Source organism: Mus caroli, chromosome 7, assembly GCF_900094665.2.
Source record: "Mus caroli chromosome 7, CAROLI_EIJ_v1.1, whole genome shotgun sequence".
Classification (NCBI taxonomy): Eukaryota; Metazoa; Chordata; class Mammalia; order Rodentia; family Muridae; genus Mus; species Mus caroli.
The window spans coordinates 121,796,760-121,818,475 of record NC_034576.1 but is presented as its reverse complement, the minus strand read 5'-3'; the positions used below and the strand labels follow the sequence as shown (position 1 = coordinate 121,818,475).

General features: G+C 40.3%; 1 protein-coding gene across 1 annotated transcript in view; it reads right to left on the bottom strand.

The window, feature by feature from the left end:
* The window catches only part of Acsm1 (acyl-CoA synthetase medium chain family member 1), a 47,604-nt gene that overhangs the window by 16,184 nt on the left and 9,704 nt on the right, over positions 1-21,716 (bottom strand). Inside the window, exons 3-6 of the mRNA XM_021166558.2 lie at positions 15,209-15,419; positions 11,885-12,092; positions 10,331-10,471; positions 7,740-7,899 (exon numbers count right to left, since the gene is read on the bottom strand). Of these exons, the coding sequence (XP_021022217.1) occupies positions 7,740-7,899; positions 10,331-10,471; positions 11,885-12,092; positions 15,209-15,419 (720 nt within the window). The remainder of the gene's footprint in view (positions 1-7,739; positions 7,900-10,330; positions 10,472-11,884; positions 12,093-15,208; positions 15,420-21,716) is intronic.

Genomic DNA, 21,716 nt, shown 5'->3' with positions numbered 1-21,716 from the left:
CCAGGGCCAAAAGAATGGGAATGGGTGGGTAGGGAAGTGGGGGGCGCTATGGGGGACTTTTGGGATAGTATTGGAAATGTAATTGAGGAAATTATGTAATAAAAATATTAAAAAAAAAAAAAAAAAAAAAAAAAAAAAAAAATAAAAGAGGTTATGAAAGGACCTAACAGATATTCAGAGAACATTTCACCCAAACACAAAAGAATATATCTTCTTCTCAGCACCTCTTAGAAAATTCTCACAGATTAACTTGGTCCCAAAGCAAGTCTCAACAGACATAAGAAAATGAAAATAACTCCCCGTATCCTATGGGACCACCACAGATTATAGCTGAACTTCATCAACAGAAACAAGAGAAAGTTTACCAATTCAAGGAACCTGAACAGCTCCCTTCTGAACAACTAGGGGGTCAAGGCAGAAATAAAGAGAAATGAAGACTTCCTAGAATTCAATGAAAATGAAATCTAAGGCACACAATGAAAGTGGTTACTAAGAGGAAAGTTTGTAGCACTAAGTGCTTTAAAAAAGAAATGGGAGAGATCTCATACTGGCAACTTAATAGCACACTTGAAAGTTCTAGAACAAAAAGAAGATGTCAAGAGGGGTCAGGCAGGAAATAATCAAACTGGGGGCTGAAATCAATAAAATAGAAACAAAGAGAAAATACAAAGAATCAATGAAATAAAAGAGTTGGTTCTTTGAGAAAATCAACAAGATAGACATATTCTTATTCAAACTAACTGAAAGATGCAGAGAATACCCAAATTAACAAAATAATAAAAGGGGGGCATGAGGGAAATCTTAAGAGTCATTAGGTCATACTTCAGAAACCTATACTCCACAAAATTGGAAAATCTAAAACAAATGAACAGTTTTCTCAATAGATACCACTTACCAAAGTTAAATCAATATTAGATAAACAGGATGGGGGTGGGTTGTGGAGGGGTGACCAGGAAGGGGAATATCATTTGAAACATAAATGAATAAAATGATTAATAAAAATAAGAAAAAATAGATAAACAATTTAAATGGACCTAAAATCCCTAAGGAAATAGAAGCAGTAATTAAAAGTCTCCCAACCAAAAAGAAAAGAAAAAAAAAAAAAGAAAAAAAAGAAAGAAAAAGAAAAAGAAAAAAAATCCCAAAAAACCCAAACAAAAACAAAAAGACCAGGGCCAATGGTTTTAGTGCAGAATTCTACCAGACTTTCACAGAAGAGATAATGCCAATATTCCTTAGATTTTTCACAAAGTAGAAATAGAAAGAACATTGTAAAATTCATTTATGAGGCCACAGTCACCCTGATATTCAAGCTACACAAAGACTCAACAAAAAATAAAATTACAGACTACTTTTCCTCATGAACATTGATATAGAAATATTCAGTAAAAATACTTACAAACCAAATCCAAGAGCCCATCAAAAAAAACAAAAAACAAAAAACAAAAAACAAAAAACAACAACAAAAAAAAACATCTACCATACTCAAGTAGGCTTCATCCTAGAGATTTAAGGATGGCTCAATAAATGAAAATCTGTCAACGTAACCCACCATATAAACAAACAGAAAGAAAAAACCCCCACATGATCATCTCATTATATGCTGAAAAATATTTTACAAATTTTAACACCCCTTCATGATAAAACTCATGGGGAGAACAGGAATACAAAGGAATACCTAAACATAATAAAGGTAATACAGTGAGCCAATAGCCAACATCAAATTAAATGGAGAGAAACTGAAAGCAGTTCCACTAAAATCAGGAACAAGACAAGGCTGCCCACTCTACATAGCTACTCTATACAGCACTGGAAATCTTAGCTAGAGCAATGAGACAACTGAACAAGACATACAAATTGGAAAGGAAAAAGTCAAAGTATCACTGTTTGCAGATGTAAAAGTATACACAAGTGACCCCAAAAATCCTACCAGGGAACTCCTACCACTGAAAAAAATACCTTCTTCAAAGTAACTGAATAAAAAATTAACTAAAAAAATCAGTAGCCTGCCTATTTATAAATGATAAATGGATTGATAAAGAAATCTGGGAAATAACACCCTTCACAATAGCCACATATAATATAAAATATCCTGAGGTAAATCCAAGGAAGTGAAAGACTTGTATGATAAAACCTTTAGGTCTTTCAAAGAAGAAAATTGAAGAAGGTGTCAAAGATGGAAAGATCTCCATGCTCATGGATCAGTAGAGTTAACATAAAAATAATGGCTATCCTACCTACAGATTCAAATCTATCCATCCTCAGCACAATTCTTTACAGACCTTGAAAGAATAGCACTCAACTTTGTATGGAAAAAAAAACCAAGATAACTAAAACAATCCTGTACAATAAAAGAACTTCTGAAGGTATCACCATTCCCGATTTCAAGCTATACTACAGAGCTCTAGTAATAAAAACCATATGGTATTTGCATAAAAGTGGACATGTTGATCAGTGGAACTGAAGACCCAGATCTAAATACATATACCTAATAGATACCTACTTTTTGATAAAGAAGCCAGAAATGTACAGTGAACAAATGAAGACAATATATAAATGAAGACAAATATACATTTGTCTTCAACAAATGGTGCTAGTCTAACTGGATGTTTACATGTAAAATAACAGAAAAAGATCCATATCTATCAACCTATCCAAAACTTAAGTCCAAGTGGATCAAAGACTTCAAAATAAAACCAGATAGATACACCGGACCTAATAGAAGAGAAAGTAGGGAATAGCCTTGAATGAAATGACACAGGAGACAACTTCTTGAATAGAACACCCATTGTGCATGCACTAAGATCAGCAATTAATAAATGCTACCTCATGAAACTTAAAAGCTTTGGTAAGGCAAAGGACTCTATCAATAGGACAAAATAGCAGCCCACAGAATAGGAAAAGATGTCAGCTTATTCTGGTAAAGATGTGGAGCAAGGGCAACACTCTTCCACTGCTGTGGGAGTGCAAAGTTGTACAGCCATTTTGGAAGTCACTATGGCAGTTTCCTAGAAAATTGAGAATCAATTTACCCGGAGACCCAGCTATGCTACTTCTGGGCAAATAAACAAAATACACTCAACTATACCAGAAGGGCATTTGCTCAGCTATGTTCCTAGCAGCTCTACTTATAATAGACAGAAACTGGAAGTAACCTAGATGTCCCTCTACTGAAGAATGGATAAAGAAAGTGATGTACACAATGGAATATTACTTAGTTGCTAAAAACAACGCCAACATGAAACTTACAGGCAAAATGGATGAAACTAGAAAAAGAAAAACCCATCCTGAGTGAGGTTACCCAGTCCCAGAAAGACAAACATGTTATGTACTCACATATAAGTGGATATTCAGATCCAGAGAGGCTAAGTAATAAGGAGGGCTTAAAGGGCTCACAAGGATCTCCCTGGGTAGGGAAATAGAACAGATTTCTTGGGTGGACTGCATTGTAGGTGGAGTTTGGAATGGAAAGAATTGGGTGAGGGGGACACAGGGAGAAACACTGGGAGAAATGAGTGGAATTGGGGGGCATTTTGGAGGTGAGGTGAAAACCTGGTGCAATGGAAACTATATGGTATCTATGAGAGTAACCCTAGCAAAGACTCCTAGTTATTAGAGACACAAAGCTTGAACTGGTAAGCCCTCAAGTGAAGGAATTACAACAGCAAATCAACCACAAGACCTTTGACTTCTAGTTTGTCCTGCCTGAAGAGTGTTCTGGGACAGGAGCCTACTATAATCACCATCAGAGAAATCAGAGAGACTTCATCCAGCAACTGACAGGAACTGATGCAGAGTGCCACAGCCACAGTTAGGTAGCACTTGAGAAGTTCTGTGGAAGAGTGGGAGGAAGGACCAGAGGAACTAGAGGGGTCAGGGACACACGAGGAGGACAAAGCCCACAGAATCAACTGACTTGGACTCATGTGAACTCACAGAGATCGGAGAACCTGTAGAGGGGTCTGACCTAGTTCCTCTGCATATATGTTATGGCTGAGTAGCTTGGTATTGTTGAAATCCTAACAGTGAGAGGAGGGGCTATCCCTGACTCTTTTGTCTATTTGTGGGATCCTTTTACTCCTACTGGGCTGCCCTTATTCAGCCTTGATTTGATAGTATATTCCTAGATATACTGAAACTTCTTATACTGTGTTTGGTTGATAGCCCTAGGAGTTCCTGCTCTTTTCTGAGTGGAGACAGAGGGGTTGTGGGCATGGTGGGAGGAGGAATGGGGAAGAGGTTGTAGGAGGAGAGGGAAGGTACACTATACCCAAAATATAATATATGAAAGATGATAAAAAATAAGAAAAAATATAATACCAAGTGGAAAATAAGTCAAAGTAGCTAAGCTCTCAAAGTTTTCTGGCTAAATGGAGAGATATACTTTTATAATTATTCAAGTTTAAAATATATGAAAACCTGAGATACATGATACAGAAAAGGAAGAATTTGGCTTGTTGAGTTCAGGGTTACTTGTATACCAATGTCTCAGATGCAGGTCATGTTGCAATGGATCGAAGATGACTTAATGAGGAGAGAGCATGTAAGTATAGCAGAGAGTATATTCCAAGAGATGAATTTACAGGAACTCAAATGATAAGCAGGAGGGCTTGACCAACCACCAAGAACACTTGGGAGAATGAGTTTCGAGAGACAGGATTAGACCCAAAGTTGACTTTTGAAAACTCTGTGTATTGCTGTGTTTTCTGAAGAACTGGAAATTAAGAGATTTGTGTGGAAGACTGTGAAACAAAAATCCTAAAGCTTGATTGACTGAGGTGCTTGGAAGTAGGTTGGGTAAAACAGAGGTTTTTGTACCAAGCTGAAAATGTTCAGTGAAGCTTCTATGAGGGAAGGAATATTGAGGTGATTCGAGTGCAGCAGGGTCACGGGAAGGTGGTTTTAGGCACAGGGTAAAATAGGTAGATGTTTCTGGACTGATGGAGTGGAGCTAAGAGAAATTGAGGAACCAGGAGAAAAGATTTACCAGATAAACAATTACTCCAACAGTCGGAAAGCAAACCATTGTGGGTGATGGAGGCAGACTCTGAAAAGTGGAGGGCATGTCTAGTCTTCAGGGAAGGTGGTGAGTGGGCCATGAAAAACTCTCAGGGCAGTAATGTGCAAAGATGGGGTTCACGCAGTGATTCAACTACCATGGCAACCTTCTCAATACATCAGTGACTGCCACTTGGGGAGTGTTTTCTAAGTGTCAGCCTCAAGCAGCCTCAAGACTAATCCTTCTATGCACTTTGCTTGTATCATCTCATTAAAACTCTCAACTCTGTGTGCCTATAACTATTTAAAAGCTTATTTGAATTTCTGGTCTGGCTTGACCTTGTGTAGTACTTGTGCCTGTAGACACAGTGAGGTCCTACATATAACAACCCTGTCATGTCTGGGAAATGTTAAGGCCTAGGTAGTAGTTATCTGGCTAGCCTGGCATATAAGGAAACATTCTCATATGTTTTTGCTGTTACTAGGAAATTTTTTAATGTCAAGATTGATTACATATTCTGTTATGTTCTGTGCCCTTGGGAACCAACCATGATAGAAATCAGTAGAACTGTTCTGTATAGTTACCCACAATAAGTTTGGACCCAAACTACAAGCCCAACAGCACTTCCTGCACCTATGGATAAGCATTTTTAAATTGCCCCTGGGATGGACTCCAACTTAAGAGAGATACCTGTACTAATAAAGAAACTATTAGGAATAAGATTTCCATTTTGAGTAGTGGTCTAGTAAAGTTTAACTTCCCAAGACCTCCCCGGGGACTGACATTCTACTTGGCAGAAAGAAACATGTAAATAGGTAACTGACATCCTGGTTGGCAAGTTGAGACATGAATGTCCCATCCTGGTAGATAAGTTACATCATGAATATTAGACAAGGCAAATCCCCTGCCACAATTGAATATCCCAACCAATGGGAGCAGGAGAAGTGTACAACAAAGACATGAGGCAAGCTTAATCTGCTTGCTGTTCACCCTTAACTCAGTCTTAACTCAGGGATTTCTAAACTGGTGCTGCTCTTAAAAGCGCTGCACCTGCAGCTAGGATCTGAACACTCCTGGGAAAAAGGTCCACTTCTGGCAGTGAATCGAGGTGACAGCAAGCAGGAGGCTGCTTGGTCATCAGTACAAGCTGCTCTTAAAGGGACACCAGGAGCTTCTCTGTTTCTCTGGTAAGAAAGCTAATGGCTGATCCTGCTGCAAAAACTTCTGTGCCCGTGAGAATTGGGTTCAACAGGTAGCCAGGTGTTCCTCCCTTGAAATTACAACTGGATAAAGAAAGAAAACAAATCTTTTGTCTGTCTATTTTAAATGAGTGTGGCCACTACATCTTTATACCTTATCAGTCTTAAATGCCTAAGTTTACTATGTTCTACATGCCTTGGTTAAAGGTTATTAGCTTATAAGTTATTGGGTATGGTTTTCCCAGTTATCTTCCACAACCTCTGGCTCTTTCAGTTGGCCTTGGTTAGATTTTTGTCAACTTGATACAAGTTAAGGTCGTCTGGAAAGAGGGAAGCTCCGTTGGAAAAAAAAATGTCCCCACCAGATTGGGCCATAGGCCAGTCTGAGAAGGCATTTTCTTGATTAGTAATTGCTATAGGAGGGTCCAGACCATTACAGTGGTTCCAAACCCGAGCATGTGGTTCTGAGTTGTAAAACGCAGTAGGCTGAGCCACGGGGAGCAAAGCAGTAAACTGCACTTCATGGTCTCTGCTTCAGTTTCTGCCTCCTAACTTGCATTTCTTCCCTGTCTTCCATTTATGGTGGATTGCAAATAGAATGTGTACATCAAAGAAACTCCTTTCTCTCTAAGTTACTTGTGGTTGTGGTATTTTATCACAATAATAGAAGTCAATTAAGAAGGTAGCCATTTAACTATTTAACTGCTCTTCCATACTGATCTCTGAGCAGTGTGTATGTGTGTGTGTGTGTGTGTGTGTGTGTGTGTGTATGTATGTATGTATGTGATACAGATGCTCCATTTAGGACTGAAGACTTCACGATATTTTATTCTCTACATTCTGACCAGTTGTGAGTCTCTGTGGCAATGGTCCTATAGATATACAGACACTGGCAGGAATAATTGGATTCAGTGGGTTAAAAAAAAAAAAAAAGAGTACGCATGGCTGAAAGCAAGGAGTGGTGAAGGACAATGGAGGAGTGGCAATGTGGATGTGAATTTGACCAAAATATATTGTATACATGTATAAAATTATCAAGCAACAAATAAAAATGTATTTCAGAAGGCTACTTGACTGGTGACTAAGATGCTAATCGATATTAAAGATGAAATAAATAGCTAGGCTTGTCATAATCTAAGGGCGTTTTTGAATACTTTATTAAAATGAGTAATACCCTATCTCTCTACTCCCACATACCCACACCTGCTACATGGCCCTAGCAGAGCCAGGACCAAGGGATTTGGCTTAGCCTCATTGCTTTAGTTTCTCAAGACCCACATTATGGGTTTTCTACCCATAAAGCATGACCCATAAATCTGAGGAATAGCCCAGAAAGATGCATCTATTCCAGATCACATTATCTTCTGATCCTATACTGTGACTCTGATTGAGTGTCCCACATGGTAAGAAGTTCAGAAACAGGGTCACTTTTATTATGCAGTTTTCTTGGGTTTAACTGAATCTTTCTCAGCTGGGGCCAGCTTTGGGAAACACACATTTCCTCTGAGAGGGTTTTGACTCCAGGAAGTGGTTCTTCTTACCTCTACAATGACTTTGGGGTCGAATTGAAGGAGGTGATGGATGAAGACTGTACATCCTGATGTCCATGGCTCGATCAGGCACCCCAAGGTAGCCAGAATCCATCCTGGGTCTGACATGCACCACAAGATGTCAGATGTCTTCAGCTTCAATAATTTTCTGCTAACTCAAAAAAAAAGTGGCCTCAGCTATGGCACTATTAGAGCATGCCAACAAGGACTGTGGAGACATTTTCAGCCAAGGAATCACCCCTCCCATTCATTTTAAGTGGTTAATGTGGGGGCTTCAGAGCACCAAAGGTTTCCCACCATGTCATAGTTCCTAGACACAAGTTTCTGAAATTAATTCTCTACTAATGACCCCTTAGACTTTGCTAGCAAAGCTGGGCCAGAGTCTTCTGCTGTCTTCCTGAGTCTGAGTGAGTCACTGACAAAAGACTTGGTGATCCTGGAAGCATTCATATAGCAGAAACAGTGGTGATATGACATAATGAAAAACTAATCTAACCAGAAATGCTTAAAGCCTAACCCTGGGCTGCTCTAGGTCATGAGCCAATAAATTCCCTATTCACACTTTGACTTAAAGGGTTTTGGCTTTCCATTCTTTGCAATGAGGAGGGCTTCTTCAATTTCTTCCTTCAGAGACTAGAAGTTCTTGTCATACAGATCTTTAACTTGCTTGATTAGAGTCACAACAAGGTATTTTATATTTGTGACTATTGTGGAGGATGTTGTTTCCATAATTTCTTTCTCAGCCTGTCTATCCTTTGAGTAGAGGAAGGCTACTGATTTGTTTGAGTTAATTTTATATCCAGCCAATTTGCTGAAGTTGTTTATTAGGTTTAGAAGTTCTCTGGTGGAATTTTTAGGGGTCACTTAAGTATACTATCATGTCATCTGCTAATAGTGATATTTTGACTTCTTCCTTTCCAATTTGTATCCCTTTGATCTCCATGTGTTGTCTAATTGCTCTAGCTAGGACTTTAAGTACTATATTGAATAGGTAGGGAGAAAGTGGGCAACCTTGTCTAGTCCCTGATTTTAGTGGGATTGCTTCAGGATTCTCTCCATTTTGTTTGATGTTGGCTACTGGTTTGGTGTATATTGCTTTTACTATGTTTAGGTATGGGCCTTGAATTCCTGATCTTTCCAAGATTGTTACAATGAAGGGGTGTTGGATTTTGTCAAATGTTTTCTCAGCATCTAATGAGATGATCATGGTTTTTTTTCCCTTTGAGTTTGTTTATATGGCAGATTATGTTGATGAATTGCCATATATTGAACCATCCCTGCATCCCTGGGATGAAGCCTACTTGATCATGATGGATGATCGTTTTGATGTGTTCTTGGATTCAGTTTGTGAGAATTTTATTAAGCATTTTTGCATTGATATTCAAAAGGGAAATTGGTCTGAAGTTCTCTTTCTTTGTTGGGTCTTTGTGTGGTTTAGTTATATAAGTGTAATTGTGACTTCATAGAATGAATTGGGTAGTGTTCCTTCTGTTTCTATTTTGTGGAATAGTTTGAAGAATATTGGTATTAGGTCTTATTTGAAGGTCTGATAGAATTCTGCACTAAGTTCAACTGGTCCTGGGCTTTTTTTTTTTTTTTTTTTTTTTTTTTTTTTTTTTTTTTTTTTGGTTGGGAGACTTATAATGACTGTTTCCATTTCTTTAGGGAATATGGTCTGTTTATATGGTTTATCTGAGGCAATTAGTCAAAGGGTAATGTCCAGAAGATGAAAAGGAGGGGGTCCTTGCTTGTCTGTCTTCTCTTGCTCCTGTGTTGGTCAATAAGTTAGAGAATGATGCTCAGTCTGTTCTGAATATTACCAGTTGGAGAAGAAGAAAATAAGGGGTGGAGACAAGTGGCTTAATTTATTGAAATGATTCACCAAGGCTTAGTTTTAGTTCTCTCTCTCTCTCTCTCTCTCTCTCTCTCTCTCTCTCTCTCTCTCTTTCTCTGTGTTTGTGTGTGTGGGTGTGTGTGTATGTGTGTATGTTTGTATTGAAAAACAGTTTTTATGTGTAGCCTTGGATGTCCTAGATGTCACTCCGTAGACCAAGCTGGCCTCAAACTTATGAAGAGCCACCTGCCTCTATCTCTCAAGTACCAGGATTAAAGGCATTTGCCACAACAGCCCAGCTACCTCCATATATTTTTGTTCATGTCAGACCCTGTTGTAGCTCAGTTCCAGGCACTCTATTAGTGAGACATTCCAAGTCTATTTTTCCCATAAAAGAAGAGGGAGAAGGGCTCTCAGGGCAGGCAAAACTTAGAGAAAATTCTATCTTTCACCTGCAGTCAGAGACACTGTGCCTTGTTACTTGGGTGGCTTGTAGAATGCCCTCATGTGAGAGTGCCCAGCAGAACCCAGAGGAGTCTCTTGTGTCACCCTGAAACTATGTCAGGTAGCATTCCCAATCTCAGACTTTCATGTCTCAGACCCTCAGAGGCTGAAGCAGAGAACAGAAGCAGAGAAGGAGATGGAGACACTTCAATTCAGAGTGCCATCACCTCAAAATGCACATGTATGCACACATCCCTTGCCTCAGACCTGGGGCCCAGCCTTTAAAGAAGTGTTCTTTTCCTACCACGAAGGCATATACGACCGGAAGGCAAGTCCCTGGTTGTGCTTTGCCATCTTGGGGTAGCCTGTGGTCCCACTGGTGAAGAAGATGGCCATGGGATCCTTCATCTTTGACTTAATACAAGTATGGTCTGGGGATGCTGATCTGCAAAGAGATTCAAGGCAAATGAAGAAAAAAAATCACACAGTTGCTTTCCCATCTTCTGATGATGCAACAACATACATGAAGTATCAAGTGAGGAACCTGGAGATCTGCAGGGATGGAGGACAAACAGTGGAGGTTTCCTACTGGCTGGGGTGATTTGGACAAAGGGCCTGGTGTGTCTTTAATTGAAAAATTCGAAAAAAGATATGGACTAAGATATTACATAACACTTAGCTAGTTCTCTCTACACTGAGGCACCAGTCTCAAGTGAGTTGGAAATGGGAACTTAGTGGACAGAGATCCCATCAGCTATGGGTGGGAAGCAGAGGAAGTATCATCCCTTTGATCTGCTTGTTCTCAGGAGGATGCTCTGAGCCTTTTCTGATTGTAGAAGTAAGCTTCTAGTTTTGTTGTTGTTGTTTTTAATCCTGAAAATGAGCTTGAAGTCGAGAAACACCAGTACTGCTGGCTTTCCTAAGCAAGCCATGGCACTACACTGACTGGGTGATCTGAATGATTTCCCAAACATTTTCTTGATCTTAAGCTGTTTTCAGTAAGCTCTGACTTTATGAAAGGTCACTTGGTTTTACTATTGAAACAAATGGCTTTAGAAATGGAGGTGTTACTCCAAGGAAGCAAACCTTGCATGTTTCCTACCCATGCTGAGTATTACTGAATACATATGAATGTGTGTGTGTGTGTGTGTGTGTGTGTGTGTGTAGGGAGGTGCGGGGAAGTGGGGTGTCTTTCTTCAGTCCTACTTTAAGCTTACTGGTAAGGTGTCCCCAAAGGTACTCAGGAAATAGGAGCTAACAACCTCTAGAGTGACTATTCCATTATCCCACTGGAATTAGAAATTTAATTTCTTATTCTTGTTTGATTTTGAGAAATGATCTCACTGTGTAGTCCTGGCTGTCCTGGAACTTGCTATGTAGACTGGTCCCACCATGAATTCACAGAGATTCATTTTCTCCTACTTCCTGAGTGCTCAGATTAAAGTCATACACCACCACACCTTGTTCAAGTTATTCAAGTTTCACATTTCCTGTTGAAAATTCATTTTCTTTAAACTTCTTCATATATGCATTTTTATATGCGAAAAGCAACATACTTGTCTTCTGACTTTACAACACTCCTTTGCTTGGCCTCTGGGATAAGTGTACTTTAATGACAAAACATGGAAGTTCAGCTTCCTGACTTTTCAGACAAGGAACCAAGGGCCAAGAAAATCAAGGAAGAGAAATAAGAAGCCAGGTTTTACAATGAATGGATGGCATGGCTAGGAAGAGAGTTTCTAGCATCCAGTCTTCAAAGTCCTCTTATGCTAGCTACTTGTCTCCCAGTGCTTGGAAGTAGATGGTTTCCTCCACTATTCTATATTCAGAAATCACACTTATCAGATCAAAAACTCACTTAATCAGCGACCAGAAATCAAGCCACCCTTCATGGCTGTGATCAGACACCACCAGCTTGGTTTTCAGATCAGGACACTCCGAAGCCACAGATTCCACCTCTGGGACAAGGCTAGCTGTGGTCACAATGGCTTTGGCTCGAGACATTTGTATTCGGTAGAGAATGTCCTTGGCTTTCAGTTGGGTAGTCCCAGGCATGAAGATGATCCCTAGGGGTGAGAAAGGATGGCTTGCTTTCACATCCATGTGCTTAGGCCCAGATCATCTGCTGAGAATTCCCACAATACTGTGCAAAGTATGGCCCACTGACCATCTACACCATGGGGGATAGGCTCACATCCTGTGCCAAATCTCATCCTCATAATTGCACATTCATAAGCAGAATCTTAATATATCCAACTGATTCCTACAAACATAAAAATTGTAGGCTCTTCCTTATTTCTTTCGACTCTAGATGAGTCCAAACAGAGGGTAGATGGATCTTAAGCCACACACATTAGGCCAGATTGTGTAGCAGTCCCTGCATGAACAACGTTGCTGACATTCAGAACTGACATTCAATACTCCCTGCTCCATTTCCTCTTCTTCCCCATCACTCCCTTAAAGTCATCTAGAATATCCTCTGTTTCTTTTACCTCAAGTTTAGTTACATTGTCCTCTGCATGTTCTTATATGTTCTCATTATCAATACCAGCATAATTGCCACCAGTGAGTTCAAGCCTGGCTGCTCCACTAAAATCACATCCTTACTAGAGGCCCTCTTCTGAATCCTCCTACCACCTCAAGTACACAAAGCACAGACCTTTCTATGCACATCTCTTCCTTGCAGAATACCTGTGCCCTCTGTCTCCAAGAAGATACCCTGTTTCCTATTCTGACACCTGACATTGAAGGCACCTCCCACTATTTATCTACCTTTCTTCCTCTTTATTTTTCTCTTTCAAAATGGCTGTGTGTATGCATATAAGTGTGTACACTGTGGGCACATGTATGTGTATATGTATGTGTGTGTTCATGTGTATGCATGTTTGTGTGTGTGTGCATGCATGCCTTTGTGTGTGTGTTAGTCCTCCTGTCTTTGCATGTGGAGAACCCATTATTGGACCACCTTTCTTTGCTTGTAGCCTTCTTTAATTCTGCTCACCTCAGATAACTCAGCTATATAGCCTTGGGCTTCCCATTATCCATTTCTTGGTTATAGAAACATAGTTTTTCTTTCTATGTTCTCTTTGCCTGTGCTAGTAGTTCTTGGTTCCATATTGTACTCTGTTAGATAGTGAAAGGGAAGGAAAATAAAGGAAGGGAAGGAAGCAGGAAGAGAGGGCAGGAGAGAAGAAATACATGTTACAGAATATGCATGCTGAGATGAGGAAGGTGATTGCAAGAATAGGATGTATGAGTTCGTCTACAGTTTGCAAAGGCTCATATGTTAAAGGCTTGATCCTCAGCTGGTAGACCAAAGGCATTGAAAGGTGTTTGGATGACAAGGCCTCTGAGCTAATGAACAGATTAACCTATAGATGGCTTATAATTTGGGGAAGAGTCTTTGTTGAAGTGAGTCATTGGAAGTGTCATGTTCCTGATCTCTTCCTGACTCTTGTGTTTTGTTTCCTGATTCTATGAGTTGGCCCAGATACTTCGTTCTATCACATGAATACATGATGATCTACCTCAGGCAGCAACAGAGCCAGGCAGCCATGGGCTGAAATTGTGAGTCAAGGCAAACCTTTCTGCTTTTAGTTTGATATTTTCCCCACTGTTGACCACAACAATGAAAGCCTGAAATACAAAACCATGAGGATTCTAGATTATACATAAATGTAGATAAGTAACTGCAAAAGGAAGGGAAATCTCTGTGTGTGATTTTTAATAAATAGTATGTCAATGTTATGATACAAATGGAAAACATCCCTATCAGGCCACAATAGTAGCATTGACAGAGAGCCAAATCATATAAAAGTCTTTTGGGGGGAAAAGATTTGCAGCATAATGCAGGGGAAGCAGGTGGATACTGTGTTAGCATTCTGTCTAAGCTCCACCCCACAGTTACCTGGCAACAGCCAGGTATGCTCCTCCCCATAATTACCTGGCAACAGCCAGGTGGGCCTGACCCACTATAAAAGGGGCTGCTTGCCCCCTTCCCTTTTCTTGCTTCTCCCTCGTGCCTCTTGTTCTCTTGCTCCCTCTTGCTTCCTCTTGCTCCCCCTCTCTCCCCATTCCCTGCTCCCCAACATGGTCATGGCTGGCCTCTATTTCTCTACTCTCTCCCTCTCTCTGCCTTTCTCTGCCTCTACTACCCTCTTAACTCCCCTTCCCATGCCCTGAATAAACTCTATTCTATACTATACTGTTGTGTGGCTGGTCCTTTAGGGGCAAGGGATGCCTCAGCATGGACCCACTGAGGCACCCATACCCTTTCCCCATATCTCATCACACCCCCATATAACATAACCCCTCACTCTTTATCTTTTTATAAACACATCATACTGCCTGATGTTAAGCGATGAAATATTTATCCCTGAATTGGGGCAAAGCCCACTTCACACACTCTGACATGTGTGCTGAGGAAGGCACAGCCTTGTTTTGTAGGATTGCAGTCAGATGCAACTCAGGTGAGGAGAGCTACAATGGAAGAATCATAAATCCCAAACCTGAGCTGCAGTTTGCAAAACAACTGGCTTGGATGCTTCAAAACTGCCGCTGCCATGCAGAGAAGTCTGAAACCCTGTAGGTTAAAGGAGATGGAGTAGATCTGACTACTACATACAGTGCACGATTCTCTGTTGGATTTAAAGAGAAACTGGCTCTAAAGGATATTGTTTGGATAATCAAAGAAAGTTTGTTACTTATGTATAGGCAACTATAATGCACTGAAGTTAGCCTTGTGTCATAACTCCCCTGTGAGTTTGTGAAGGGAACATCTTGGGTTTTAGCAGATTTTTATGTTCCTGTGCTCGTGGGTACTTACCTGGTATTTGTAGTTTCACAATATCCACAACAAATTCTGAGAGAGGAAGCGAGGAGTGCATGATATTGTATTTAGCGCATATTAATTCGAGTGTTAGGGAAAGAGAAAGAAGGTGTGAGAGCACGTGGGAGTGGGAGAAAGACACAGACTTGAAGAATAAGGAAGATGTGAGGAAGAGACAATGTTTTGTCTCCAACCGAGCTGTCCAGCCTCAGAGGGAAGGACAGAGGCTTCCTCTGTGGTCCCAGCATAGAAGCCAAGACTGGAGCCCCAGAGCTTCATCTGTAGTAGGCTGTATCCACAGCACCTACAGTCCCAGCACTGAGGTCTAATGGGTCTCCTGTGTGAATCACTGACCTGTTCGAATGCAGCCCACTGTCACCAGCCACCACTCGGGCACTCGGGGCAGAATCAAGGCCAGGTGATCTCCTTGCTGCAGGCCACAAATCTGCTGAAAGACGTTGGCAGTGCGGCAGGTGAGGTCCCTCAGCTTCCTGAAGCTCCACTTTATTTCATCTCCTTGGCCATTCACCCACCAAAAGGCTGGATTTGGTCCTCTCTTGCCCTCCTAGGTAAGATCAGATACCAAACATCACTCCTGTTTTCAGGGAAGAGAACAACCCACTTCCATAGTCACATTCCAGTGTGAGTCTAGTATAGTGAGATCCCATCTTAAGACATTGATAGACTCCAGAGAAGTAGGGAATGACTTGGGGACTACCCCTTAAGTCACATGTGACCACAAATACTCTTCAAGCTTTCCACTGAAGACAAACAATTCTGCTTCTCCTTTTGTCCATTCTAGGTTCATTTAGACAGTGATTTTTTCTCTCTTTGCCTCAGTTTTTCCATCTATGTAATGGATTCAACAATATTGCCTAAACAACAGTAAGCTTTAGATAAATAAACCATATTAATAGTGTTTGGCACAAAGCATTTGCTCAATAAAATAGTATCATGGAAAAAGGAAAGAGGCTGAAGACATAGCTAAATATTTAAGTAACATTTTAAAAGGTATTACTAGTGGTAGGACGTGAACACAGAATAGAAGGAACCTACTGCTCCTTGTTTCCTCACAGAAATATCAAACAATAGCAGATTGCCCAAAGTAGCTCTGTGAGAACCCTAGAAATCAATGAAGGGCCTGCAACAGTTTAGCAGCTAAAACCACACTCAGAATGCAGGGTATTTTGTGTCATTCTTTCTTGTCCTTTCTTGCCACACCTTTGGTGTGGTGCAGTGCAAACAAGGGGAAGCCACCCAACTCCAGGCTCACGGAGAAGGCTGGAACTTGTTTGCAGTGTCCTGACCTATTCAGGAGACACTGGGTGAACTGCTTTCTCTCCTGCCTGATTTGAAGGTCACAGGGGAGTGCCATCATAATTTGACTCTCAGGTTGGTTATCTCTGTGTGGGTAGCAGGGTCTATGGTGTATAAGGACTGGTGAGCACCTATGGCTGAGATGTGATAGAGCAATGAACACAACAGAACTGCCAAAGTCACAAGAAGCAGCAGAGGTGAATTCTTAAAAGGGAACTGTAGTTAGTAACACTGGCCATGTAATTGTGAAAACTGGAACAGGAGGAAAGGACACAGAAAGGACCAGGGAAGGCAAATGTCAGGAAAGCTGCAGATGACATGGAGCCCTCAGCTAGCCACATTAATGACAGCCTTCCTTTCTTGAGTTATCTGCGTGACTGAAAAGGGGGGGACTTCTTCATCCACATGTCCAACATTCAATCAATTACCACAGGTATACAAAAAAAAAACCCCAAAAAACAAAAAAACAAACAAAAACCAGAGAGATGCCATAGATTCAAAGGGACAAAATCGACCCCCCCCCAAAAAAAAGAAACTCAAGCTGTATGGACTTTGTCTATTAGACAATATATATTTTTAATATCTGTGTTCAATTTACTCAAACAGCTAAAGAAAAACACAAAGATCAAAAGGAGATCAGAAACAGTACAAATGAATCCAATGGAAGTATCAATAGAGGAGTAACCTTCTAAAAGAGGGATAAGTTAAATTCTAGGGCCCAGAATGTAGTAATTGAATAAACATGCAGTAGAGGGGCTTGCCAGGAGATTCAACAGGCAGAAGAAACAAATGGATGAAGGTGAGTGTAGGTCATCTGAAATTGTTGCTCATGAAGAACAAGAATGAAGAAACCTGCAGGCTTTTCAGACCCATGTGTAGTCTGGGAGTCTTAGGAGAAGACACAGCTGTTCAGTTTATCTGAAGAAACAATGGCCCCAAACTGCTAAGTTTAAGGAAAGACCTAAATAATCTAATACAAACAGCTCAACACCTCCAGGGGAAGCCCAATGAGACCCGTGGGAATTGTAATTTACACAGGAAGGCTGGGAGCACAGGCCTGATCTTGAGTGTCTGAAAGAACAGCAACTCATGGTGCCCAAGACCAAGAGACCCTTGAGGAGCTTGTCCTTGACTGTCACGTTCTTTTTGTAAGGTAAGAGGACCTGAGATCATATATTTGAAGTGGGGGGGGGGAAAGAGAGAGAGAGAGAGAGAGAGAGAGAGAGAGAGAGAGAGAGAGAAAGAGAGAAATAGAGCCCCAACAATAGCCAATTACTTAACTTTTTTTTCAAATGTGAGGGAGAAATTTAGATATTCACAGAGAATTTGAACAGGAGGGGTCCATCACTTCCAGACCTGCCTTACAAGAAATTCCAGGAGTCCTCACCTTGAAATGAAAGGAACTGGACATTAACAAATAGGAAAATACAATGTTTTCTTATTAACATGGAGACCCTTGTAAGACTATGATATCATTATTGGTATAATTTCAGCTTGTAACTTCACCTATTATTTAAAATAACATCATGTAATTATTTATTTACTTATTTGTGTGTGTGTGTGCGCGCGCGTGCGTGTGGACACTCAGGAGTTTACAGTTGTGCATGCTGTAGTGTGAATTTCAGAGGACAACTTTCGGGAGTGGATGTTTTCCTACCATGTGGATCTTGAGGACTGTACTCTAGTTGTCAGGTTTGGCAGCAGCAGGGGCCTTTACCTGTTGAGTCATCTCAATGGCCTCTACTTTTATTCTTTAATTATATTTAAAAGACAATGATAAACCCACATTTAAGTGTATACAAAAGAAGTGGAATTTGTGACATTAGGAATCTAAGGTTGGGGTTGAATGGGGCAGAGTTGTGGAGAGAGAGAGTTTCTAGTATGATTGAGGACAAGCTGTTCAAAGTTAAAAGTAGACTCTGGTTGCTACAGAATGTTATATGCAGTCCTCATGGTAAGCACCAGGAAAATATCAGTAGAATATACACAAAAGAAATGGGAAAAAAAGCACAAGTGTCGTCATAGAATATTCAATTAGCATAAAGTAACAGCATGAAGTAAGTAATAGAAAATGGCAGGAAAAAATGAGCATTGTGTATCTCATTTATGCTTCCTATCCCCAGGCTGGGTACCAATCAAATTTTAATTCTATGAATGAACAAATGAGTGAAGTGTGTAAGAGACAGAATGCAAACAAGCTAATGGGAAAGTGACTTCTCCTAAATACATTTGGGGACTGCTTCAGAACTCCAACTCCAACTCTAACTACTGTAACTGTAACGATAACTATCTATCTAACTAACTAACTAACTAACTAACTAAATATATGTATAGACACATTGTCAGTTTGGGGCAGTGCTGTTGATTGGGCCACAGATCAGTTTCAGAGAGATGCTTGCTAGTGATTCACAAGAGATGCTGCAGAAAGCAGAGGCTTCACAGGAGTGCTGACACGGACAGACCCCATGCTCACTCATCCTGTCAGTGTATATTGACAGACTACTGTGTGAGGCTCCAAAGTCACTACAGGCTAATGGTGAGTGGTCTGAATTAATCATGAGTCAGGCAATTAGAAATGTTGGCACAGACAGATCCAAGATATTTGAATATTAACGGGATAGGAGAGCTTGTAAATGGGAGTGGTGATTGGAGATACAGATGAAATGGCAATGACCACCTATGATGTTATGAAATCCAGCCGTCCTGGACTTTCCTATAAGATGATTTACTTGGTTGTTAATCCCATAAGTTCGTGTGTGGACTCACCAACGTTTTATGGAGAAAACATGGATCAAGCTAACACCACTGTCTCTTTATCACTGTTCTCTTCTTTCCCAACCCAGCTCATGCTTCCAGTGCTCTTAACTACATTTATAATCTTGGCAATGAAGAAAGCCCAGGTTCTTTCCTGTCTGGGCCAGTGCCGTGAGCAGACCTTGGACACAAACTCCGCAGCCAGTCCCACAACAACCAGAAGAAGCTCCACTCACAGGTGCTCTAACATGACCAGGACCACAGAATGCCAGGATCCCAGAAACTTGGTCACACCAGAATCTCAGGGTCCCAGAGGCAGCTTGACTCCCAGGAGCTCTTACACACCCAGGATCTCAAGATCACAGGATCACAGAGACAGTTGGACTTTGAGGAGTTCTGATACAACCAGAATCAGAGGAAGGACAGGCTCCAGTCAGATATAGTGAGGGCAGGTAGCACTAGAGATAATCAGAGGCAAACATAAGAACATAAGCAACAGAAACCAAGGATACTTGGCATAATTGGAACCCAATTCCTCAACCATAACAAGTCCTGGACAAACCATCACACTAGGAAAGCAATATTTGGATCTAAATCACTTCTCATGATGGTGATAGAAGACTTTAAGAAGGACATAAATAACTCCCTTAAAGAAATACAGGAGAACACAGATAAACAGCTAGAAGCCCTTGAAGAGGAAACACAAAAATCCCTTAAAGAATTACAGGAAAACACAATCAAACAAGTAAAGGAAATGAACAAAATGATCCAAGATCCTAAAAATGAAACTAGAGACAGTAAAGAAATCACAAAGGAAGACAACTCTGGAGTTAGAAAATCTAGGAAAAACATCAGGGGCCATAGATGCAAGCATCACCAACAGAATACAAGAGATAGAAGAGAGAATCTCAGGTACAGAAGATACCATAAGAAATATTGGCACAACAGTTAAAGAAATTGCAAAAAGCTCCTAACCAAAAACATCCAGGAAATCCAGGACAAAATGAGAAGACCACGCCTAAGCATAATAGGTATAGAAGAGAGTGAAAATTCCCAACTTAAAGGGCCAGTCAATATCTTCAACAAAATTATAGAAGAAAATGTCTCAAATCTAAAGAAAGAGATGCCTATGAACATACAAGAAGCCTACAGAACTCCAAATAGACTGGAGCAGAAAAGAAATTATTCCTGTCACATAATAATCAAAACACCAAATGCACAAAACAAAGAAAGAATATTAAAAGCAGCAAGGAAAAACATTCAAGTACCATATAAAGTCATAGCTGTCAGAATTACACCAGACTTTTCACCAGAGACTATGAAAGCTATAAGATCCTGGGTAGATGTCATACAGACCCTAAGAGAACACAAATGCCAGCCCAGGCTACTACACCCAGCAAAACTCTCAATTACCATAGATGGAGAAATCAAGATATTCCATGACAAAACCAAATTTACACAATATCTTTCCACAAATCCAGTCCTTCAAAGGATAATAGATGGAAAACACCAACACAAGGAGGGAAACTACACCCTAGAAAAAGCAAGTAACCTTTCAACAAACTTAAAAGAAGATAGCCACACAAACATAATTCTACCTCGAACAACAACAACAACAAAATAGCAGGAAGTAACAATCATTTTTCCTTAATATCTTTTAACATCAATGGACTCAATTCCCCAATAAAAAGACATAGACTAACAGACTGGATATAAAAACAGGACCCAACATTTTGCTGCATACAGGAAATGCACCTCAGTGAAAATAGACAGACACTACCTCAGAGTAAAAGGCAGGAAAACAAATTTCCAAGCAAATGGTCCCAAGAAACAAGCTGGAGTAGCCATTCTAATATCGAATAAAATTGACTTTCAACCAAAAGTTATCAAAAAGGATAAGGAAGGACACTTCATATTGGTTAAAGGAAAAATCTACCAAGATGAACTCTCAATTCTGAACATCTGTGCTCCAATGCAAGGGCACTCACATTCATAAAAGAAACTTTAATAAGCTCAAAGCATACATCATACCCCACACAATAATAGTGGGAGACTTTAATACTCCACTCTCAGCAATGGACAGATTCTGGAAACAGAAACTAAACAGAGATACAATTAAAGTAACAGAAGTTATAAACCAAATGGATATAACAGATATTTATAGAACCTTTCATCCTAAAGTAAAAGAATATACCTTCTTCTCAGCACCTCATGGTACCTTCTCCAAAATTGACCATATAATTGGTCACAAAACAGACCTCAACAAATACAAGAAGATTAAAATAATCCCATGCACCCTATCAGATCACCAAGGACTAAGGCTGGTCTTAAATGCCAACAAAAACAACAGAAGAAACACATACACATGGAAGCTAAACAACTCTCTACTCAATGATAACTTGTTCAAGGAAGAAATAAAGACAGAAATTAAAGGCTGTTTAGAATTTAATGAAAATAAAGACACATCATACCAAAACTTATGGGACACAATGAAAGCAGTGGTAAGAGGAAAACTCATAGCTCTTAGTGACTCCAAAAAGAAACTAGAGAGAATTTACACTGGCAGATTGTCAGCATACTTGAGAACTCTAGAACAAAAAGAAGCAAATACATGCAAGAGCAGTAGAGAGCAAGATTTTGCTGAAAGGACCCTGATATAGCTGTCTCTTGTGAGGCTATGCAGGGGCCTAGGAAACACAGAAGTGGATGCTCACAGTCAGCTATTGGATGGATCACAGGGCCCCCAATGGAGGAGCTAGAGAAAGTATCCAAGGAGCTAAAGGGATCTGCA